This window comes from Onychomys torridus, chromosome 8 (genome assembly GCF_903995425.1).
Source record: "Onychomys torridus chromosome 8, mOncTor1.1, whole genome shotgun sequence".
Taxonomy (NCBI): domain Eukaryota; kingdom Metazoa; phylum Chordata; class Mammalia; order Rodentia; family Cricetidae; genus Onychomys; species Onychomys torridus.
In genome coordinates, this window is record NC_050450.1 from 64,178,823 (window position 1) to 64,199,283 (window position 20,461).

The following is a 20,461-nucleotide window of genomic DNA, read 5'->3' on the forward strand; positions in this document are numbered from 1 at the left end:
CTGACGTCAAAAACATCACCCACCTGGTCCCATTCCTGGGAGCAAAGCATTCCCAGGTTCCCACAACCACCACATATGCAGTCTCTAGTTCTGAGTGAAAGAGGAACCAGCACACCCTCCAGGTCTCCATCACCCCTCGGCTGTGCTTGGACGATCAGTCCATACCCTTTAGACTCAGAGTGGGAAGACTGTGTCTCCAGGTCCGGGCTTTCCCACCGATTCACTGGGTATATTAACCTCTTCCACGGTTAGCTTTGGAATGCCGTTGCCGATGCCCTTGTCCAGGCTGCAAAGCCTTCATGTTTCAAGTCCACGTTTACTGCTACGGTGTGTCCACCTCTGCTGTCTTCTTGGTGCTCCCCACCCACCCCAGGATTGATTAATCCCTGAAACCATTCTAGTTGACTACAGCTTGTCATCTTTTGTCATCTTAAGAAGATTCTTTCCCCTCTGTCTTGTTCACTTTAAGAACTCCAAGGTTTGGGGCTAGAGAGCCGGCTCAGTGATTAAGAGCACTGTCTGCTCTTCCAGAGGACCCAGGTTCAATTCCCAGCACCCACATGGCAGCTCACGACTGTCTGTAAGTTCCAGGGGATCCAATACCCTCACAGACATAGATGCAGTGAAAACACAAATACACATAAGATATAAATAAAATTAATAATGCTAAAGAACTCCAAGCTTAAAACAATGACTGACATGTGGGAGCATCTCGAGGATGGGTTCCAGCAAAACTAGGGTAAAACCAAACAGGCGTCGGGGCAATGGTGTCTCTGACCAGGGAGGCATCGAAGGGGAATTGCACGCTAATTACTATACAGTGCAGTTGTAGCTGGAAGAGGAAGAATCCAGAAGAGTTTCATATGACAGCGAGTAAAACTGAGTCTAAATAAATGCGAACATCGGAAGGTACATTATTCCCTGGGAAATAATAAACTAAAGTCAACTATTAAAAAAGTCGTGGGCTCATTATGAAATAATTTAACTTGTGGCACAGTTTAGTACAAGAAAAGGAGAAAATCCACTTGATCTTGGGAAGGCCTTTCTCGGCAGCATCAAGAGAGCAGACTGTCAGAAAGGAAGCCAGGCCAGCGCGACTCAGTCCCGAGGAAACAGTACTCCCTTAAATTTACTGAGCGCCTATGTGCTAAGTAAGGTTTTTTGGGGGGGGGTGTGGGTCATTTTGCTTTGTTTTGCTTTGAGCCAAGGTTTCTCTGTGTAGCCCTGGCTGTCCTGGAACTCACTCTGTAGACCAGGTTGGCCTTGAACTCAGAGATCCACCTCCCTAGTGTTAGAATTAAAAGTGTGCACCACCACCACCACTGCCCGACACTAGGTAAGGCTTTATGAGTTTTGCATTTAATGTATCTGATCCTGGAGTAAATGTGATAGTTGCCCCTATTTTCCAGATTGAGAAAATGAGACATGAGATACCAGACCAATTTCCTGAGGTTGAATGGTTGGTCTAAGAGCAGGATTTACACCCAGGCTCGCACTCTCCTTCTCAGAGCTATCTCTAGAAGCCATGCCATGCAATCTTCAGGCCCTTCTTGCCAAACAGCAAACAATATCACCACATACATAAATGTACACGTGCACACACACATGCACACACTGTCTTGGAAACTGGGATGCAAAGCCATGGGGTGGCAGAGCTGACCTGTGCTGGGGAGCTGATTGGCAAGGCTAGAGCAGGGCTTACCTTCCTGCAGTCTTTGCAGAAGACAGAGGCGCTGCCCAGGAAGCCCAGTACCTCCCCGCAGAGCAGACATTGGGAGAGGCCATTGCCCATCACGTTCCGCTGCATCGTCTCCAACCGCTCCACCAGACGCCTGCAGTATAGGACACAGAGTCAGAAGGACCCTGCTTCCTGTCCTTAGCCTGAGGACTGCGTGGGCACAGCTGCTGATGGAGTCTGAGCATATGCTCCTTCCCCTGGCTAACTCCCAGTCTCTCATTAACTTGCCATTAACTGAGCACCTAGGATGTGCAGGACACTGGGAATATGGCGGTAAATGGGCCAGATAACACACACGGCCCCGGCCCTCCTGGAACTTAGGTCCAACAAGGCGGGGGTGGGGGTGGGGGATGGGATTCATAAGCAAGAAAACAAGTCAAGTGTGAGAGAACAAGAAGGAACAGATGAGGGGCCAGAGGCACAGTAGATGGAGGCCAGGGAAAGCACTTTGAAAACACAGAGGGCTGAGAAATAGTCCATGAGCCAGAGAAGGGCAGGCAGGGGGCGGCTAAGGCAGATCCCTGGGGATTTGCAGGCCACAGGCTGGAGTTTGGTTTCCATTTGAAGCCACTGAAGAGTTTGAAGGTGATTTGATCCAAGTGGCTTTTTTCTAAGCTCCTGTGGCAATCTGGGATAATGAGGAAGAGAGTGGAAAGGAGGAGATCCGAGCTTCTCTCAAAAGAAGGTTTGAGGGTTGGAGGCCTCGAGCTGCATCCCAGAGGGTAGTAGTGAAGGCCGGGTATGGGAGGGATAGTAGACTTTGGGTCAGAGCACCTGGGTGGGTGAGAAGCTGTAGCAGAAGAGGAAAAAAAAAAAAACCCAAACAACTTTTTCTTTGAAACTGCTGGATGCTGAACACCCAGGAGCCCAGCTGAGCCTGCACAGGTGCCCTGCACCACAGACACCCTCCCCCTCCCTCTACCCACCTCTTGCTATGTAACTACAGCCTCCATGGAACTGTTTGACTTGTCAGCCACCCTATGTCTGGTACCCAGTGGATGCTCAGTGGAAACTCTTGAATGGATGCAGACTAGTACACGGCCACATTGAAGCCTCTGGTGGTCACCCCTGGCTCCAGGGGGAGGAAAGGACACTTCCTGTTTTAGAGAAGACTGGAGCTGAGGGGACGACATGCTGGGTCATGAAGCCCCCAAGAAGAGGAGCCACAGTCCACTTCCAAACCTGCCTGGTACAGGCCCCCCTCACCACTGGCCAGTACTTTCTTGAGGTGACAGGATGTTGCTAAGGGGGACAAGGGACATCTAGCGCATCAGTGAGGCCACTTCCATCTGCATGACCCACACTGAGCACCCCTGGTTTCCATATATTGGCACTGTTGTCCATCTAGGGACCTGTAGGGCCTTGGGGGGCAAACCCAGTTCTAGCCTGGCACGACCCATTTGCTCTCGGGAACCCTCTTGTCAGCGTGTGTTCTGTTTCCATGCCTCATGAAGAGGACACACTTCCTCCATGTCAACAATCCATCTGCAGTATTGCCTCTGGGTCTTACGCCCTGCAGCTTAGCACTTGGGGTGGCCCCAGGCCCCAGGTGGGACTTCCTGAGGCAACACTGTGGAGGTCCAGACAGCAACCTGCTGGCTGAGAGCATCCAAAAGAGCTTCCACAGCACAGGCGAGCCTGTGTGAGCTCCTGCAACCCACTCCCTGCTCATCGTCCTGGGGGGAGCATGGAGCCCTGAAATGGAGTGGGGATAGAGGTGGGGGTGGTCAATCACTAGCATTCATTGCTAGCCTAGAGCCCGGCAGGACCCTTGGGGAAGAGATCTGTAAGAGGCTAGGTTAGATGAAAAAAAAAAAAAAGACCCAGCCATTCTGACGTCAGCCCTGTTTGTACTGACACGCTAATGACCCGTCTGTGTGATTGAGGCTCATACAAGAGGCCGTTGACACGGCAGTCATTTTTCTAGTGGGACCGCCGCCTTCTGAAGCTGCCTTTCTACTGTGTCTGATTTTTAAAAATGATCATGGAACTAATGGAAAAAGATGAACAGAAAAATAACAAGATCAGAGCAAACCGAGCTCCTGCCCAAAGCAGCAGAGGGCAATGGCACGTTCCTGCCCGAGCTCTTCCGAGTCAAACAGCAATAAAAAGGCACACCAGAACCTTGGATGACCCAGTCCTGGGTGTCAGAGGCCAGGGGAGAAGCTGAGAACACCCTGGAGGGCGCCTCCTGCTGGGGCCACAGTGGGGCGAGTCAATCATCAGCCTCCATTTGAGTCCATCTCTTGGCTGAGCTGCAGCTGGCAGGGGGGGTACACAAAGACCAAATTCAAAATGCTCGTTCCTGGGCTCATTCCCACACCCCTGGGGGCCTGGATCAGTACAATCTCCAACTCCCAGCTGTCTACATTCCAGGGGGGCTCAGATGAGAAGCTGACTGTGGCTGACCAGCACCCCTCCCGGCCCCCTCCCTGCTCAGCACCCTGACTTTCTGGAGCTGCTGCTGACTGGCTCACCCAATCCTCTGCTGCTCCAGGATGTCCAGCCGCTCTGCTCTCTGGATGACCTGCAGGATGACCTCCAGCTCGCCGGGGCTCAGACACTGGTTCCTCCTTTGCTTCTCTGTCTGGTATGTGTGCACAGACCAGCCTGTCTGCAGCCTTGGGAGAGAACAGTACTGCTGGAGGTAAGGCTGCCCACTACAGAGTACCCCAGTGTACCCACGAAGCCCCCATGAGAATGGTGTGTGGATGTGTGCCCATTACGGGTGTCAACTTTGCTAGGAGGCAATGTGGGAACCACTGTTTCCCTGTCTACTAGGGGAGTCTTGGAGGACCAGTCCCTATCCTGTCTGGTCCCAGCCCCCTCCTTGCCTTTTACACTGTGTAACACCCCCCCCACACACACTCTGCACTCAAGCCATACCAGCCTCCCGTCAGGGCCTCTCTTTATGCCATGTTCCTTCTACCTCAGGACCTTTGCATATTCTACTTCTTATGCTTGGAACTTTCCCCATAGTTCCTCATAACATTTACTTCGTTTGGTCAACAGAAGCATCATACTCAAAAGGAAGTCTCTCTTGGTCCAGGATCCAGTTAGAACCCCACCCCCACCCCACTGCTAATCATTGCATTAAAAGAACGCACATCCCTAAGCATCCATATAAGTGTCACCTCTTGACACTTCTGCTTTAATTGCAATGAGTTCAGGAATGTTCAGTGACATCTGGTTGCCTGGTAGGAAGAGTGTGGGTTGGAACACTCTCCAGGTTCTCTAGGGGGTTCACTGGACTCAACTCCCTGCTCTGCAGTGGGGTGTCTGGGCTACTGTCCTTGAGACACACTGTCCTGTCCTTCACCTGGGAGGAGATACTCACACTGGCTTTTCTGAAAGGCTATGACAGCTCTTAGCAACTGCTGAACAAGAGCTGAAGTAGAAAATGAGGGGGACATGGGAGGGCCAAGGGACATAATACAAGAGCTGAGGTCTCCCAGCAACATGTGCCCTGCCTGGCAGGTCACCTCATTGGCCTGGCATCAGAGGAGACGGTAAGAAGGACCAGCCTCTCCCTGCAGGGGCGGAGTGGGAGGGGGGAGCTGAGGCACCCAGATGGAGGGAACGAGTCAGCTGTGGAGCAAAGATGCTCACACATCACATGTGACACCACTGTTCCTGAGCACTTCAGATTAATTTTTCTAGCCGCCTTTGATGTCTCTGTCCCCCGCAGGCTCATAATGTCTAATTGTGAATTTCTTAAACTCGGTTCCAGTTGGGAAATGCTGGCTTCTGGTACTGACACAGTCTAACAGCTGCGGGGAGGCTCCTGACTTATCAGAGCCAGGAACAGCACCCACCACAGAGCTGAAAGAGACCGGAGGCAAGACTGGCTTCTGAAAGGCCCAGCCACAGGTACAGAGTGTGTGTGTGTGTGTGTGTGTGTGTGTGTGCGCGCGCGCGCGCGCGCGGGCGCGCGCGTGCACAGCTGGAACTGAATGGTCACTAGGCTAAGGATCAACAAGAAAATCAAGACACACATACCCCCCACACAAAGGGACACAAGGGAACCAGAGAGGGACAGAGACCCTGCCGAGGGTGAGGGGAAGATGCTGTGGTCTCTACCAAAGGGAGCTGGACATTCAGGGAACAAGCCTGTGCTCTGTGCTGTCCCCCATGACAGTCAGTGACAGCAGCAATGAGGAGGCCTTGTTCCCTGTGGATTGTTGTGATAGAGCACAGGTTTGGGAGTCAGCTGAACTCAGATGTAGGTCCCAACCCAGCCATTCCCAAGCGATATGGGCAAGGAGGTCAGGCCTCACCTTCCTTGTCTGAGAAATGGGGACAAGTTAGTTGTTCATAGTGGATAACAAATAAACATGGGCCAAGAGTGGTGCGCATTTGCTGGGCACCTCTCTCCAAACTTTCTTCCTGGGAATAAACCTTGCAAAAGCCTGGGAGGAAGGCAGCTGATGGAGAAGGAAGAGCCACCCTAGTGTGGGGCAAACATGGGCTGCAAAGAGGGTGCCGAGAGTGTTCCAGGCCACCTCTTCAGAGGTGGCCTAAGTTCCTGGTGGGGCAGGACCCCACACTCTAGCAGGCCACAGAGCTACTTACTTGGCTCGAAGAGCCAGCTGCCGGTCATTGGGGCAAACCCACTGATCATTTCCACTGCTGAAGATGGTGTCGGCCATGGCTGGGAGAGCAGCCCAGGGTGGAAGTCACACCTGAAAGAAGGAGGAAAGAGCATGTCAACGGCTGTGGAGCCGATGGCAGACAGGGTCCCTGCTGTCTCTCTCTCCTCCAGCAAGGCTTCATTCCAAGCTCCTTTTCCAAAGCCCTGGAATCCTGGACTGGGTGGCTAGGTGCTTCATGTGGCTAAGTGACCAGAGCTAAGTGACATCAGAGGGTGAGGATCAGAAGGGTGAGGAGAAGGCATGCTCCTCGGCAACTTTCAACTCACACACATCAACATCAGTTGATGAAGGATATTTTAATTGTCCCTGCTTTCGGGGCTATTAGGAGTAATGTGTCTAAGAATATTTGTACACATGTGTTATGAGGATATATCTGGGACATCAGAGGGTGAGGATCAGAAGGGTGAGGAGAAGGCATGCTCTCAGCAACTTTCAACTCACCCAGGGCACCCACCCCCTGCCCTTTCCCACACACCACCGCCGCCCTGAGCACAGGCCAGGCCCGTAAGGAGATAGCAAGACACTGAAGCAAGCTCATGATTCTCCCCCTCCCTCACTGGACCAAAATGGCAGCTCACAGCCCTGTGCTCTACTCCCTAAGAGGTCCCTACCAAAGCCACGGTGTTCTTTAGAGGGCAAGGCATAGGGTGACAGCCAGCACCTCCACTAGGCATAATTTTAAGTCATTGTGCACAAGGGCTATCCTTGAAAATCCTACAGGGAAGGGACCCTTCTCTCGACCAGATGGTTCAACATACGTAGTTAGCTTAGCTGGCTTTCTATGTGCTACAGGACAGAGGACTAACTCAGATTACTTATTATGAAGATGTCATTTGTGCCTTCTAAAGGGAGTGTGTGTGTGTATGTGTGAGTGTTGGGGGGGAAAAGACATGAACGTGGGTCAGTGTGAATAAGGATAATCTTTGATTTAACCAAATCCAGTCCAGTGGATTACAAATTCAGAACCCCTGTATAGTCTACAAAAAAAATATTGAGGGGTGGGGGGGGAAGCTGGATAAATAGTTCAGTGGTTGAGAGCACAGGCTGCTCTTCCAGAGGACCCAGGTTTGATTCCCAGCACCCACCGGGCAGTTTACAGGAGTCTACTCCAGTCTCAGGGGGTCTGGTGCCCTCTTCTGGCCTCTATAGGCACTGCATGCATGTAGTGCACAGATACCCATGCAGGCAAAACACACATATACATAAAAATAGTATTTAAAAATATTGACGTTGAATCAGGTGGGACAGTGCTGTCCTCAAAGCCTTGTTTCATTCTCCAAGCTTGCCAGTTGATTTGGGGTGATTTGTTCCGAATCGGGGACACTACTGTATCATACTACAGGAGCTTTGCTTGGAGAATAATGCCTGGACGTTAACTCAGAATAAAACTATGTGCTTATTGAATGCCTCCTGCCTCGAGATGAAAGTTGTATGAATGCTGCAGTTACATCTTTATTGGTCAAAACCACAATGCACACATTTTAACACACTATGGACTTGGCATAGGAATACAGGAACATGACTGGTATGGGTACACAGTTCCATCATCACTATTCAATACAATTTCTTTCTGTAATAGTTAAAAATAAATGTTTATATGCTACCAACAAATAAAGTCGTGTAACTGAATTAAGTAGCAGAAAAAAAAAATCTTTGTTTGCTCTGTTACAGACTTGCTACGGGACCCAGCAACTCAATTGTCCTAGTGATCAACTTCAAGAGGACTGAGAATAAGATATATCCTCATAACACATGTGTACAAATATTCTTAGACACATTACAACTAATAGCCCCCAAAGCGGGAACAATTAAAATATCCTTCATCAACTGATCAAGGTATAATGTGTGCTCTAGCCATACAAAGGAATGTTAGTTTGCTATAAGAAAGTTCTTAGACCTGCTCTAACATTAAGCTAAGTGAAAAAGCCAGGCTTGCACAAGAGCTCATATACTGTATAATGTGGTTTATGGAAGTGTCCAGAAAAGGCAAATTTATGTAGGTAGATTAGTGGTCATTAGTTGGCACAAAGGGCAGTGACAGCTAATGGCTTTAGGGTTTCTTTGTGGGGTGATGAAAATATTCTGGAATTAGACAGGGGTGATGATTACAGTATGTGGATTCCAACTCATCAGATAGTAGAAAAGAATCTTTTGGGGCTGGTGAGATGGTCCACAAGTACAGCACTTGCTGTTGTGAGCCTGGTGACCCGAGGACCCAGGAGCCACGTAAAGGTGGATGCAGAGAACCAACTCCACAGAATTGCCTCTGACTCCACACATGCGCCATGGAACACATCATCTTACACACACACAATGAAAAATAAACTTTTGAACATTCCTAAACATATGAGCTGTATCTATTGATATTTTACTGAAAAATCTAAAAACTTCCATTAAAGATATTATGCCTATTAGGTATTCACGTAATTTATGCCTTTTATGAGAAAACCACATGTTTTCAAAACAAAGGCAGCTCATGAGAAGACTGAGATTGTTTTTATATTTCTACAGTTCACTTGGATTTGGGGTCTAACTGAAGAAAGCTGGGTGAAGCCTGTCTGACTTTTCTTTCAACCTTCTGGAGATGTAGTTCCGGTGAAGCACATGGGCGGCATCCAGGCTCTCACGGCTGTGTAGGATGGCTGGAAGGCGGGGGAGTATTCTAATAGCTTTCCCAGATAATGGTGTGTGTTTTTCTGTACTGAAACTCAACAGATGGCACCTGCTGAAAAACTCGTTCCAGCAGGCCTTCTGAAGCCATATCTGAATACTTTGTTTTTTCTGTGTCTGTGAAAGAGGCCAAGGATCCTATGTTGAGGCAAACAGTTTTGATCTTAGGGATCTCTGTAAAGTGTTGGGGACCCTCAGGGATCCCTGTACCATACTTAGAGCATAGCTCTTCTAGACCAATGTGGCCCATGTCCGTGATGACCACCAGGGGGCAGCGTGTGGGCTAGAGCTACCTGGTGGTGAACCGTCACTCCACAGGCGGCCTTGACATTCCACCTTGGTCCACACTTCAGCAAAGAACCCCCAACCAGCCAGGCACAGAGACTCCATGGGCAAGCCAGGCACCTCTGGACCTTCTTCCAAACGGAGCTAATATAGTCCAGAAAAACAGGGAGGCACAGAGACGGCTCAATGCATAAAGCAGCACTCCCCAGCCTGATAGGCTGAGTTTGATCCCCAGGACCCACAAAGTGGAAGGAGATAACTAACACCTTCAGGCTGTCTTCTGACCTCCACACATGTGCTGTTCCCCCAAATGAATCAGTCAAATGAAAAAATAAGAATGCTGTGTCCATTAAAAAACTTCAACCTGTGCCCCATTCCCGGCCTCTAGGGAATCATGGGTTTTTTTGTTTTGTTTTGTTTTGGGGGGGTTGTTGTTGTTGTTGTTGCTTTTTGGTTTTTTCGGATAGGGTTTCTCTGTAGCTCTGGAACCTGTCCTGGATCTTGCTCTATAGACCAGGCTGGCCTCGAACTCACAAAGATCTGCCTGCCTCTGCCTCCCAAGTGCTGGGATTACAGGCGTGCGCCGCCACCACCGCCCGCGCTGGGGTTGTTATTTTTGTTTCAGTTTCTGTTAGCTTGTGAATGGCATGGTCACACAGCTACCAGGAGTGTGAAATACGTTACTCAACTCAAAGTAAATATTTAAAACACACGACTCAATTTTTTTTTCTCCTTTCTAACGTTCTAGGAGTGTCAGGAAATGGAAGGGCTGTGATCCAGGTAGACAGATTCTACAGAGGCCGCTCAGCTCTGCCCCCAGCCTGCAGGGGGCACTATACTCAGACCAATGTGTCCAGGGCATCAAGCCCTGAGTCTGACAGCCCAGTTCCTCTATGACTAGACACAGAAGGGAGGTGGCCCCTGTGCTCTGCTGGCCACACCACGGAAGTAGAGGAGCAATCAGCATGACCCTGGAAGACAGGAGTAAGCCAGGGAACCTTGGCACTCTGCACCGGGAAGACCTTATGTTCTGCAGAAGCTTCTGAACTGAAGCCCGGGACAGGGTGAGCGGAGAGGACAGGCAGGGGAAATGGGGAAGGACCTGGTATTTGAACTCCTTACCTCCGTGACGGCAGAGAATGAAAGGGAGCCAGGAGAATGTGGGGATGCTGCTCCTCATAGCTTCAAACAAGCCCCGTCCCCAAAACTAGGGACGTGAATATACTGCCTTCAGGTCACTTCCTAGTGCCACGGTTTTAAAGGCCACAGACCAGGGAACCCTTAGGCTGACGTGCACCTGTCCTCTGACCCACTGGAAGGCCATATGGTCTGCGGCACCCATGGGGCACCCTGTTCTGCTCTTCCTAATCTAACCATTATTCTGTTAGATGAGAAGAGGGGGTCAAGAGGCCACCAAAGGACCACACAATTACTTGTGCTTGAGTGCCAGCCCTCAAGTGGCCCTGCTCCCATGCCTCCCCGACTGGGAGGAAGGGTCCATGGAAGACAATAAAGACAAAATCAAACAAACAGGGGCTGGAGAGATGGCTCAGCAGTTAAGAGCACTGTCTGCTCTTCCTAAGGTTCTGAGTTCAATTCCCAGCAACCACATGGTGGCTCACAACCATCTATAATGAGATCTGGTGCCCTCTTCTGGCCTGCAAGCACACATGCAGGCAGAACGTTGTATACATAATAAATAAATCTTTAAAAAAAATTTCTTTTAAAAAAATCAAACAAACAAACATGGGTGTTCATGCAAATTTCCGAAAGGTGCAGGACAAGTCAGTGATCTTCCTGGGGCCTCTGTTTCCCCCACTGGTACCTGAGGGGTGGACAGCCTACAGGACTGCCCTGTACCTGGTTCGCACTGCTGAGATGCGCAGGGGGTATAGGACAGGGTTGCTGGCGGGTCCAGGGAGGGAGGCTAGGGGCTGCTCCAATCTAGACTGAACCCCTGTGCCAGCCCAGTCCACAGGATGGAGAGATGGGAGGCACTGAAAGACAGACAAACCTAACAGTCACATCTATGGGGAGATCAAGAGAGATAGAGCGATGTTACTTCCAGAGAGCGTGGGGTCACGGCCCTGGCTGGGCAGGGGCACTTGGATGGCAAGTCCACAGCTGAGCATGTTCACAGAGGAGGCTCAAATGAAGGTCAAAGACAAGAACGCAGAGACTGCTGTTCCCACCCTGGCTGTGGCTGGCACCTCCAAAATCACAGCTGCCCTTCCTTCACACAGAGCAGCCTCAGGACAGGCGGGAGACAGGAAGGGCAACTGGAGGAGGCCCATTTTAGGAACCTGCCACAGAGCCAGCTTGGGTGTGCCAAACCTCTTCGGTCTGAGCTAGCTGCCAGCTCCCCGACTTGGCAGCCAATTAGAGCCTCCCCATGACCACCCCCCATCTCCCTCTACCTATGCACTTCTCTACCAAACTGTATACACACCACCCAAGACGCCTGCCCTGCTCCTCACCGAGGGCCTCGGGGAAGACTACAGCCCACACATTCTTAAGAGTTTAAGGCCAGCCTGGGACACATTAGAAAGACCCTGTCTCAGAAAAACCAAGGGCTAGTAGTGTAGCTCAAGGGTAGTGAGCCTGCCTAGTGTGCACACTTGAAGCCCATGATTCAATGTCTAGCAACACACGCATACACACACACACACACACACACACACACACACACACACACACACAGAATTGGGGCCTCACAGCTTCCATCAACAGTACTGTGTGCGTTAAATGCCTGCCTATTGGTAACTTAGGAAAGAACAAAACAAGCATTCAGAGAAGGTGAGGGTGTAGGAGGGTAAGCCTGCTATTCAGGAAGAAGGGTAGAACTAGCCTGGAGGGGAACAGAGGCAGACAGACAGAAAGACTGCTGTGTGGGGCTCTGGTCACTTCCTCTATTACCTGTGGAGAGACAGCACACGGCTTCTAAAGTCATCTTGGCTGTGACAGGCAAGAGCCTAGAGGAGAGGCATGTGTGAGTGTGTACTGTGCACAGTTGCTGTGCATGTCCAATGGACCTAAGTCAAGACTGCTGCTGCTGGGGGTGGGGTCTCAACCCTGGAGATTGGCTCCGGGGGCCTTGCCTGACTGCAGTGATATCTACCCTCTGTATCCCTACACCGTGGCTCCTGGGGCCCCATGTCCTCTCCTCTCTATCCCTTGTTGCCTGGCACAGGGTCTGTGGCAGCGATTATCTGCTAAGCTGAGCTGTGTTTCAGGGAGAGACGGCTCTTCCTAAATAAGACACTTAGCCAAAAAACCAGATGTGCCAAGAGCCGACAGGACAGGCTGTAGATAGGCTCTGTGGCTGGTTGGTTCATGGGAATCTGTTTCTCAAGATTCCCCATGGGTTGGCTGCCACGTGGCAGTGGGTGGCTCTGACAGCTCAGCTGATGTCCCTGGAGGGGCTGAGGCACCCACGGGGCCCTTTCTGGGAAGCAGCTGCCTCCTTGTGTCTCTCATCCAGTGCTGGGTGAGACAAACTGTGCAGAGGCTGTATTCAGTAAACACACTCATGGGCTCTTCAGCGGAGGCTACAGGGTGCTGGGGGCAGGCAGGGACAGGAGTAGCTTATGCCAGCTTCACAAGAAAATTCCTAGGGGACAGAACTTCCTAAGCCCCTGGCAACTCTCTGAGCAAGATCTGTAAAAGCAAACACTTTGTTCCTGGGAGATCAGGTTCTCTCCAAAGTCAAAAACTGGTCATCTCAGGTGTTCACTGCCCACGTCTCCATGGAGAGCTTCAGGCCCTGGACTCCATGGGATGTTATATGATAAAGAAAAAGCAAGAGCCTGAGAGTTGTTTCAGTGGGTAAAGGCATTTGCCTCCAAGCCTGACAACCTGAGTTTGATACCCAGGATCCACTTGATGGAGAGAACCAACTCTAATCATCTGTCCTCAGACCATCAGATGTGCATGCTACACATGACATACTCCCTCCCCTCAACACACCCAAAAGAAAAAGCACTGCAAACTCACTCATCTCCTCCCCTATGTTGATACTCAGCATCTTAACAGAGAAAGGATCGTCTGAGTTTGCCCAGGGGTTTACACAGATTTTAAGTAAAATTGAATTCTTATTACCTATCTTGTTTATTCAGGTTACTACTATATCCTGTGCTTTCCAAAATTCCTTGACACTATAATTTTATGACAACAGAGTATTCTAGACATGGTTCATCATCTGGGACACACTGGTGACTTCCAAGTTTTCTCTATATACTCAACACAAAAGTGCAGATCCTCAGAGGTACACCTTTAGTGGCCATCTCTGATAAGTTCCTTGGGATAAATTCTCCAAAGAGATGTGGCGCGAGCAGTTTTTGGAAACTCATTTTGAGTCAGCTTTGCTACAGTAGCGCTCACAGCCACTCAAAAAGCTGCGAGCTGCGGGCCTCTTGCCTGCTCTCTCTGAAGTGTCTAGAAATGGCCATCAGGAAACATCTGTTGGAAGCAGCGGGGTCCCGTCAGCCTAATGTCAACGTTGTGCTTTCTGAAGGGTCTACCTATAGATCTTCAGTTAATTGGGTTCAAGAGTATATGACTCCCCCAAAGTCTCCTCTTTGCAAAATCTTTGCATCTATTTGAAAGAAGGCTTCTGGTTCCTTAGCTTTAGAGTTGGAAGGACCTGTGATGGCTTTAGCATGTGGGTTGATGGGCCTTGGCAGGTACCGTAACAGCTAGCCAGCAGGGCATTCTACAAAAATGAGTGAGGGCTGGGGCGCGGTGGTAAAGCGAACAAGGAGGTCCTGGTTTTACCCCAGTACCATAAAAACAGGCAGGCAAACCAAGAGGATTCATTCAAAAGGGAGAAGAGGTGATACCCCTCTACTGTCCTTCCCATCATGGGTCCCAGCGGTTTCTATGACCCCAGAAACACTGCTGCCTGATCCCCAACCTCCTAACTCACCCCCCCCACAGCTGTCCCTGACACATCCTATACCTGGGGGGAAAATCAACCTGCTCTTGGAGAAGCAGGACACACTCACAGAGCCCCTGCCCGCCCAGGAGCTGGGAGGGGGCGCAGGCCCGAGACAGCACCTTCTTGCTCTCTCTCTCCCTGGGGTGTTCAGTTCTTCGATTTCTTCTGAGGGACCTTTCTGATGATGCAATCAAGCCTGTGAATTCCAAGATGTGTGGAGAATGAGAGATGGAGAATGTGAGTGGGGAGTGGGGGTTGGGGGTTAGGGGCTGAGGGGTGGGGGTGGGGTAGGAGGAAAAAGAAAGGGGAGGACAGACTCTGAGCCTAAGACCAGATGATCTGCACGGCCAGGGTCTGCCTTGATGCCATTACAAGTGAGAGACACCCCCCTCCCCCATGGAGAAACACATCCCAAGTCCAGCCATGCCATCTTCACGGGAGAAGAAAGGATATCTATGCAGGGAATGAGGAAGGCCATCAGGTGGGAACTAGAGAGCAAACCCTGTCTGGAGGGGGCGCCCAAACACAAAAGGCAATTAAAAGCAACTAGCCAGTTCAGGCCCTGCTTCCTAACAGCCACTTAAAGAGAGAAGTCTGAGTCACTGAATCATGACACTTAAATGAAACACATGGCCCAGCCATGGGTGGCAGAACCACCCGGCTCACAGGTTCAGGGTACGTTGTAAATGGCTGTGTTGAACCACCCAGACTAGGGACGGTTGTTCTGCACATTAATGTAGCAACATGTAACACATACAAATAGTATTTGGCAAATAAAACCTTTTACCTTGACCTTAACCGCCAATCAAACCCCTTAACCAGGTCAGGTTTGATTTTCCACTTGTGGAAAAATCAAAAGTCTAGGTGGAGGAAGTACATGTGAGACAAAGGTCCCCTCCCTGATCACAGGACAGAGGACAAGCCCTGAGGAGCAGGGGCAGGAGGGCTAGAGACAGAGGAGGTAGCTTTTGAGAGACTGGAAAAGAGGCCTTGTCCTGAGTGCAAAATCTGAGCCAACACCCAGAGAGCTGTGTCGCAAAGGAGTTGTGGTCCCCATCCAGTAGTCCCCATAGGGAGAATGCTGTGATCCATTAGTCATGTCTGCCCTGGTGTGGGAGGGAGAGTGGGTGCACATTTGCTGTTGTCAAGTCTGTTACTCCCAAGATAGGCATCTGTGCATAGGCTGAGGGTGACAGAGGAGGGGATGGGGGGGAGGGGGTGTCTCAGGGAGGGAGGAAAAGCTGGGATGGAGAAAAGAATGCTTGCCACTGCGTTAGTGCTTGCTGAGGCCTTGGACACTGTGTGGAAGCCCTTCACTCTACACCCAGGTATTAATATTCCAGGAGTCCTTAGCAACGGGCCCTGACATCTGCTCTGTTACTATGATACGGGAAACAGGATGATAGCTACAAGATGAGGTGAGCCCAGACATCAACATCCCCACCTGTCAGGCTGCGTTGGGAGGAAGGAAGATCCAGATGGGAGGCTTGGAGGCCTCCAAGGCCCGTCGTGACCCAAGAGCGTAGCTCACTCAGAAGCATCTTGGAAATGACATGAGGATTTGAGATGATCGAACAGCCCCAGGGAAGCCGGTGTCTAACACACATTCCTAAACTTTGCCATGTCATATGCCTCCTGCCAGATCTGCCTGCTTCAGTAAGCTCCCCTCCTCCTCTCCACTCCAGGTACCCCAGCTCCTCTTGCCAATGCTATAGCAATGCTTCCTAACCAGATTTAGGCCTCCTGGGGCTCACATTCAAACCCTTGCTGTGGAACCAGAGAGATCTTCCTTAGTAGCATGGATCAGAGTGTGCTTAAAAAACATCCATGGCTCCACACCACCACAGGGTAAAAAACCCAAGCTGCATTCAAAGGTGTCCATGATCTAGGCCAGAATACTCCCGGAGTTTTACCTATTACCACATTCCTTGAAAAAAAAAAATCATATTTGGGGCGCTTAGAATTCAGACACATTCCAGGTGCTAGGCCTTGTCCCCCACATCCTTTCATCTAGGACATTTTTGTTTTGAGACAGGGTTTCTCTGTGTAGAGCTGGCTGTCCTAGAACTCACTATACAGTCCAGGCTGGCCTCAAACTCAAAGATCCACCTGCCTCTGCCTCCTGAGTGCTGGGATTAAGGGCTTGCGCCACCACAGGCTGACTTTTAAATACATATTCATGTATGTATAGTGTATGTGTGCATATCTATGTGCGTGTGCAGCATGCTGGCAGAGGACCACTTACGGTAGTCAACTCTCTGCTTCCACTTTGTGTGTCTGAACTCAGATCGTCAGGTTGGCAACAAGCACCTTTACCCACTAAGCCATCTTACTAGCCCCCTTTTTTGCTCCCACTCTGTGTGTGGAGTGTGCATATGTGGGTCCGTGTGAATGGCATGTATGGGGCAGTACGCGCATGGGGAAGCCCAAGGCCAGGGTCAGGGATCATCCTCTAGTGTTCTTCTACCTCATTCAATGAGGTAGCTCTCCCTAGCCAACTTGCTTGGGGCTCACCCATCTCTATCAGCTCCACCTGTAATTCCCTGAGGCTAGAACTACAGGGCCTCCATGCTCACTGAGCATTTATATGGGATCTGGGATCTGAATTCAGGTCCATACATACTTGTACAGCAAGTGTTTAACCATTGAGTCATCTTTCCGGGCCTATGTTTAAAAATATTATTATTCTCTCTCTCTCTCTCTCTCTCTCTCTCTCTCTCTCTCTCTCTCTCTCTCTCTCTCTCTCTGTGTGTGTGTGTGTGTGTGTGTGTGTGTGTGTGTGTGTGTGTGTGTTTGTTGAAGGCTGCCTGGCTCATGCACTATTCGATTTCACCCACTGACCCATCTCACCACCCTTTACCTGGGACACTTTCTTCTTGTCTTCCTACAGATCCCAGCCCCACCTTCTCTGTAGTCCAACCTTTGGACTGACCTCACCTTGCTCTCTGTATTCTCCAGGTTCTTCATCTCTGCTGTCCCTATGAAGACAACTCTGGAGATGTCCTCAGTGTCCCTGAACTAGCACACTACCTGAACATGCTGAATGCTTGGTGCACCTTCTAAGAACCAATACACCACAGCCCACAAAGCGAGGCCTGGTCAGCCACCTCTCCTGCTACCCATCTAGTGCCCCAGCCATGCCTAGACCCGGCTCGGGGTGGATCTTTCCTGTCTCTGGTCACATGGCAAGGTGGTTCCCACCAACTAGAAACCCAGAAAGGACCTTGATGCTTGAGGAATGATTAATGATGCGATGCATCCAGGTACAAGGTCAGTTAAGGTCAAAAATGACAGATGACCCAGAAAAGGTGAGCTGCAGGAGAGGAGCCAAACCAGCAGGTGGAGGGATGTGTGAGGCAACATGGAGCATGCATTGTTAAAGGGGCGGGTTGCCATTTGGAATTATTAATCAACTTTTTTCAGTCTAATGAAGGAAAGTTGGAGTTTATAAAGAGGGCATTTGCTATTGCTTTATTGTGCCTGCCCCCCTTTCTTTGAGACAAGGTCTCTCTCGGTAGCTCAGGCTACAGCACAAGCTGGCCTCAGACTCATGGTAATCCTCCACACTCAGTCTCCCAAGTACTGGGTTACAGGCATGAGCACTACTTTAAAAAAAGTAAAAATAAGAACAAAAGATCTCAATGGGCTGGTAAATGGCTCAGTGGGTAAAGGTGCTTGCAGCCAAACCTGAGGACCAGTTTTTGATCCCCAACCCCACATGGAGGAAGAGAAAACGGATTCCTTCAAGTTACCCTATGACCTCCACATAAATGCTTTCAGATGTGTGCCCCATCACACATACAATAAATAAGATTTAAAAAAAATTTTATGGCCAGATGTAATAATACACACCTTTAATGCAGCACCTGGGGAGGCAGAGGCAGGTAGATTTTCATGGATTTATGGACAGCCTGGTTTCCACAGTGAGTTCCAGGCCAACCAATGCTACACAGTAAGACACTGTCTCAAAAAAAAATTTTTTTTTTGCTTTAAAGATTTTAAATATATTTAAGCACAGATATGAAGAGAGGAGGGGACAGGCATGTAGAAGAGATGCCAATAAGGGTCATTCTAGATGTGACACAGGTTTCTCAGGAGAGTAGGGAACTTAGTTCTCCAGTCACCTTCCGAGAAAGGCTTAGGCAGGTAAACAGACGAGAGTGCCCTAACTGTCCCAGGGGACCCTGCTCAGTTTCTTCCAGACACGCTTCCTGCACCCCACAGCTGTGGCAGAGCTCCCACACCTGTGCCCTGACACACCCATCCCCACTTAGTCACAGAGCTGAGGGTCCATCACTGTCCTCTCACACAAGCAAAACAGAACAGCGTGTGTGCAGTTGGGTTTGTTTGTTTGTTTTTTTTTAAACTCTGCTCTTTTGGGGGGCCGGCTACCAGGCTCCCAAATAAATCACATGGTGTGTCTGTCTGTCTGTCTGTCTGTCTCCCTCTCTTATTTTTTTGGTTTTTTCAAGACAGGGTTTCTCTGTGTAGCTTTGCACCTTTCCTGGAACTCTCTCTGTAGACCAGGCTGGCCTCGAATTCACAAAGATCTGCCGCTTCTGCCTCCTGAGTGCTGGGATTAAAGGTGTGTACCACCACCACCCAGCTCACATAGAGTCTTATTTTTACTAAGAATGCCCAGCCTTAGCTTGGTTTATTTCTAGCCAGCTTTTCTTAATTTATCCCCTCTACCTTTTACCTTTCTCTATTTCTGTATCCCTTTCTTTACTTCTTACTCCATGGCTGGCTGTGTAGCTGGGTGGCTGGCCCCTGGAGTCGTCATCCTCGTCCTCATCCTCGTCCTCATCCTCGTCCTCATCCTCGTCCTCATCCTCGTCCTCATCCTCGTCCTCATCCTCGTCCTCATCCTCGTCCTCATCCTCGTCCTCATCCTCGTCCTCATCCTCATCCTCCTCCTCCTCTCATGCCTACATCTGCTCCCTTCCCAGATTGCTCCTATTTTTTCTCTCTGCCTGGCAGCCCAGCCTACCCCACTCCTGCCTTGCTATTGGCCGGTCAGCTCTTAACTAGACCAATCAGGTGTTTTAGACAGGCACAGGAACACAGCTTCACATAGTTACACAAATGCACCCTAAAAGAATGCAACACATCTTGCATCATTAAACAAATGTTCCACAGCATAAACAAATGTAACACATCTTAAAATAATATTCTACAACACATGTGGTTCCACCACACCATCAGCACAACAGACTCACTGGGTACCGACTATGTATCAGGCCCAGCACCTGCTCAGTTTCTGGGGGCTTGGCAGCTCTCCTCCCCTCCCTAATCCAGCAGGCCTCTCACATGTACTCACAAGACACCTTTAATATAACAGCGTCTTCTTTGATTTAATCCTTGGATCCTTTAAGGGGCTGGGATGCCCAGGCCAGTGGCCCCCAAGTCACTGCCTGCCTCTTTGTCTAACTTGAAACAAACGCTTTTCATCTTCCCAAGGCGAAAAGCTTCCATCCGAAATGAGATGCAAAATATCTTCCTTCTCCCCACAACCTTTCGAGCCACAGGCTCTGCCCACGCGTCCCCAGAGGCACAGCTTGATCTTGTCATTCTGAAAAAGCCTGACATAGGGTAGATCGGAACACTCGGATCCTGACAATCAGGGGGTAACCACACTCCTTGGGCAAAATCACTGTGAAGACACAGGAGGGAAGCTGTGCAGGCCAGCACAGGCCAGCTCAGGTCAGCACAGGTCAGCACAGGCCACCTTCTAGCCCCAAAGTAGCACTTGTTCCTGCTGGCACCAGGTCATAGCTGTGTCCTAGGGGTGCTGCCACAGAGTTGCTAGAGCAAGTCTGAAAGCAGGGGAGGGGCAGGGCTGAGGGTCGTCTGCAGCGTCGGGGCAGAAAGGGTCCCTCACCTGTTTTAACACTGGTACCTGCTGGTTCCTCAGCCTTCCCAAGGCTGAAGCTGCAACCCTCCCAGTTCCGTCTGTACGGCAAGGGGCTCTTGTCTGTCTGTCTGTCTTTACACAGATGTCCTCTTTCTCCTCTCCCCCTCCCCCCCCCCCTGCTGACCCTAGAATACAGTGCTGCCACTGGGCTCTGGCTTTCCCTTTTTCTTTTGTACTGGGGACTAAACCCAGGACTCTGTAAGCTATATTCCCAGCCCATGTTCTCTTTGTTTTGTTTTTGAGGCAGGAGCTTGATAGTATATAGC

At 50.2% G+C, this 20,461-nt stretch overlaps 1 protein-coding gene across 9 annotated transcripts in view; it reads right to left on the reverse strand.

Annotated features, from left to right (window-relative positions):
- Positions 1–20,461, reverse strand: part of Rph3al (rabphilin 3A like (without C2 domains)) — a 146,088-nt gene that overhangs the window by 75,691 nt on the left and 49,936 nt on the right. For 5 of the 9 annotated variants that reach the window (XM_036196111.1, XM_036196114.1, XM_036196119.1 and 2 more), the window contains exons 2-4: positions 6,311–6,420; positions 4,216–4,359; positions 1,703–1,832 (exon numbers count right to left, since the gene is read on the reverse strand). In XM_036196111.1, the coding sequence (XP_036052004.1) occupies positions 1,703–1,832; positions 4,216–4,359; positions 6,311–6,387 (351 nt within the window). In that variant the 5' untranslated portion in view covers positions 6,388–6,420. Of the gene's footprint in view, positions 1–1,702; positions 1,833–4,215; positions 4,360–6,310; positions 6,421–14,348; positions 14,366–14,400; positions 14,478–20,461 lie in introns of those variants that run through there. The other 4 variants (XM_036196116.1, XM_036196115.1, XM_036196112.1 and 1 more) reach the window with 2 other exon arrangements.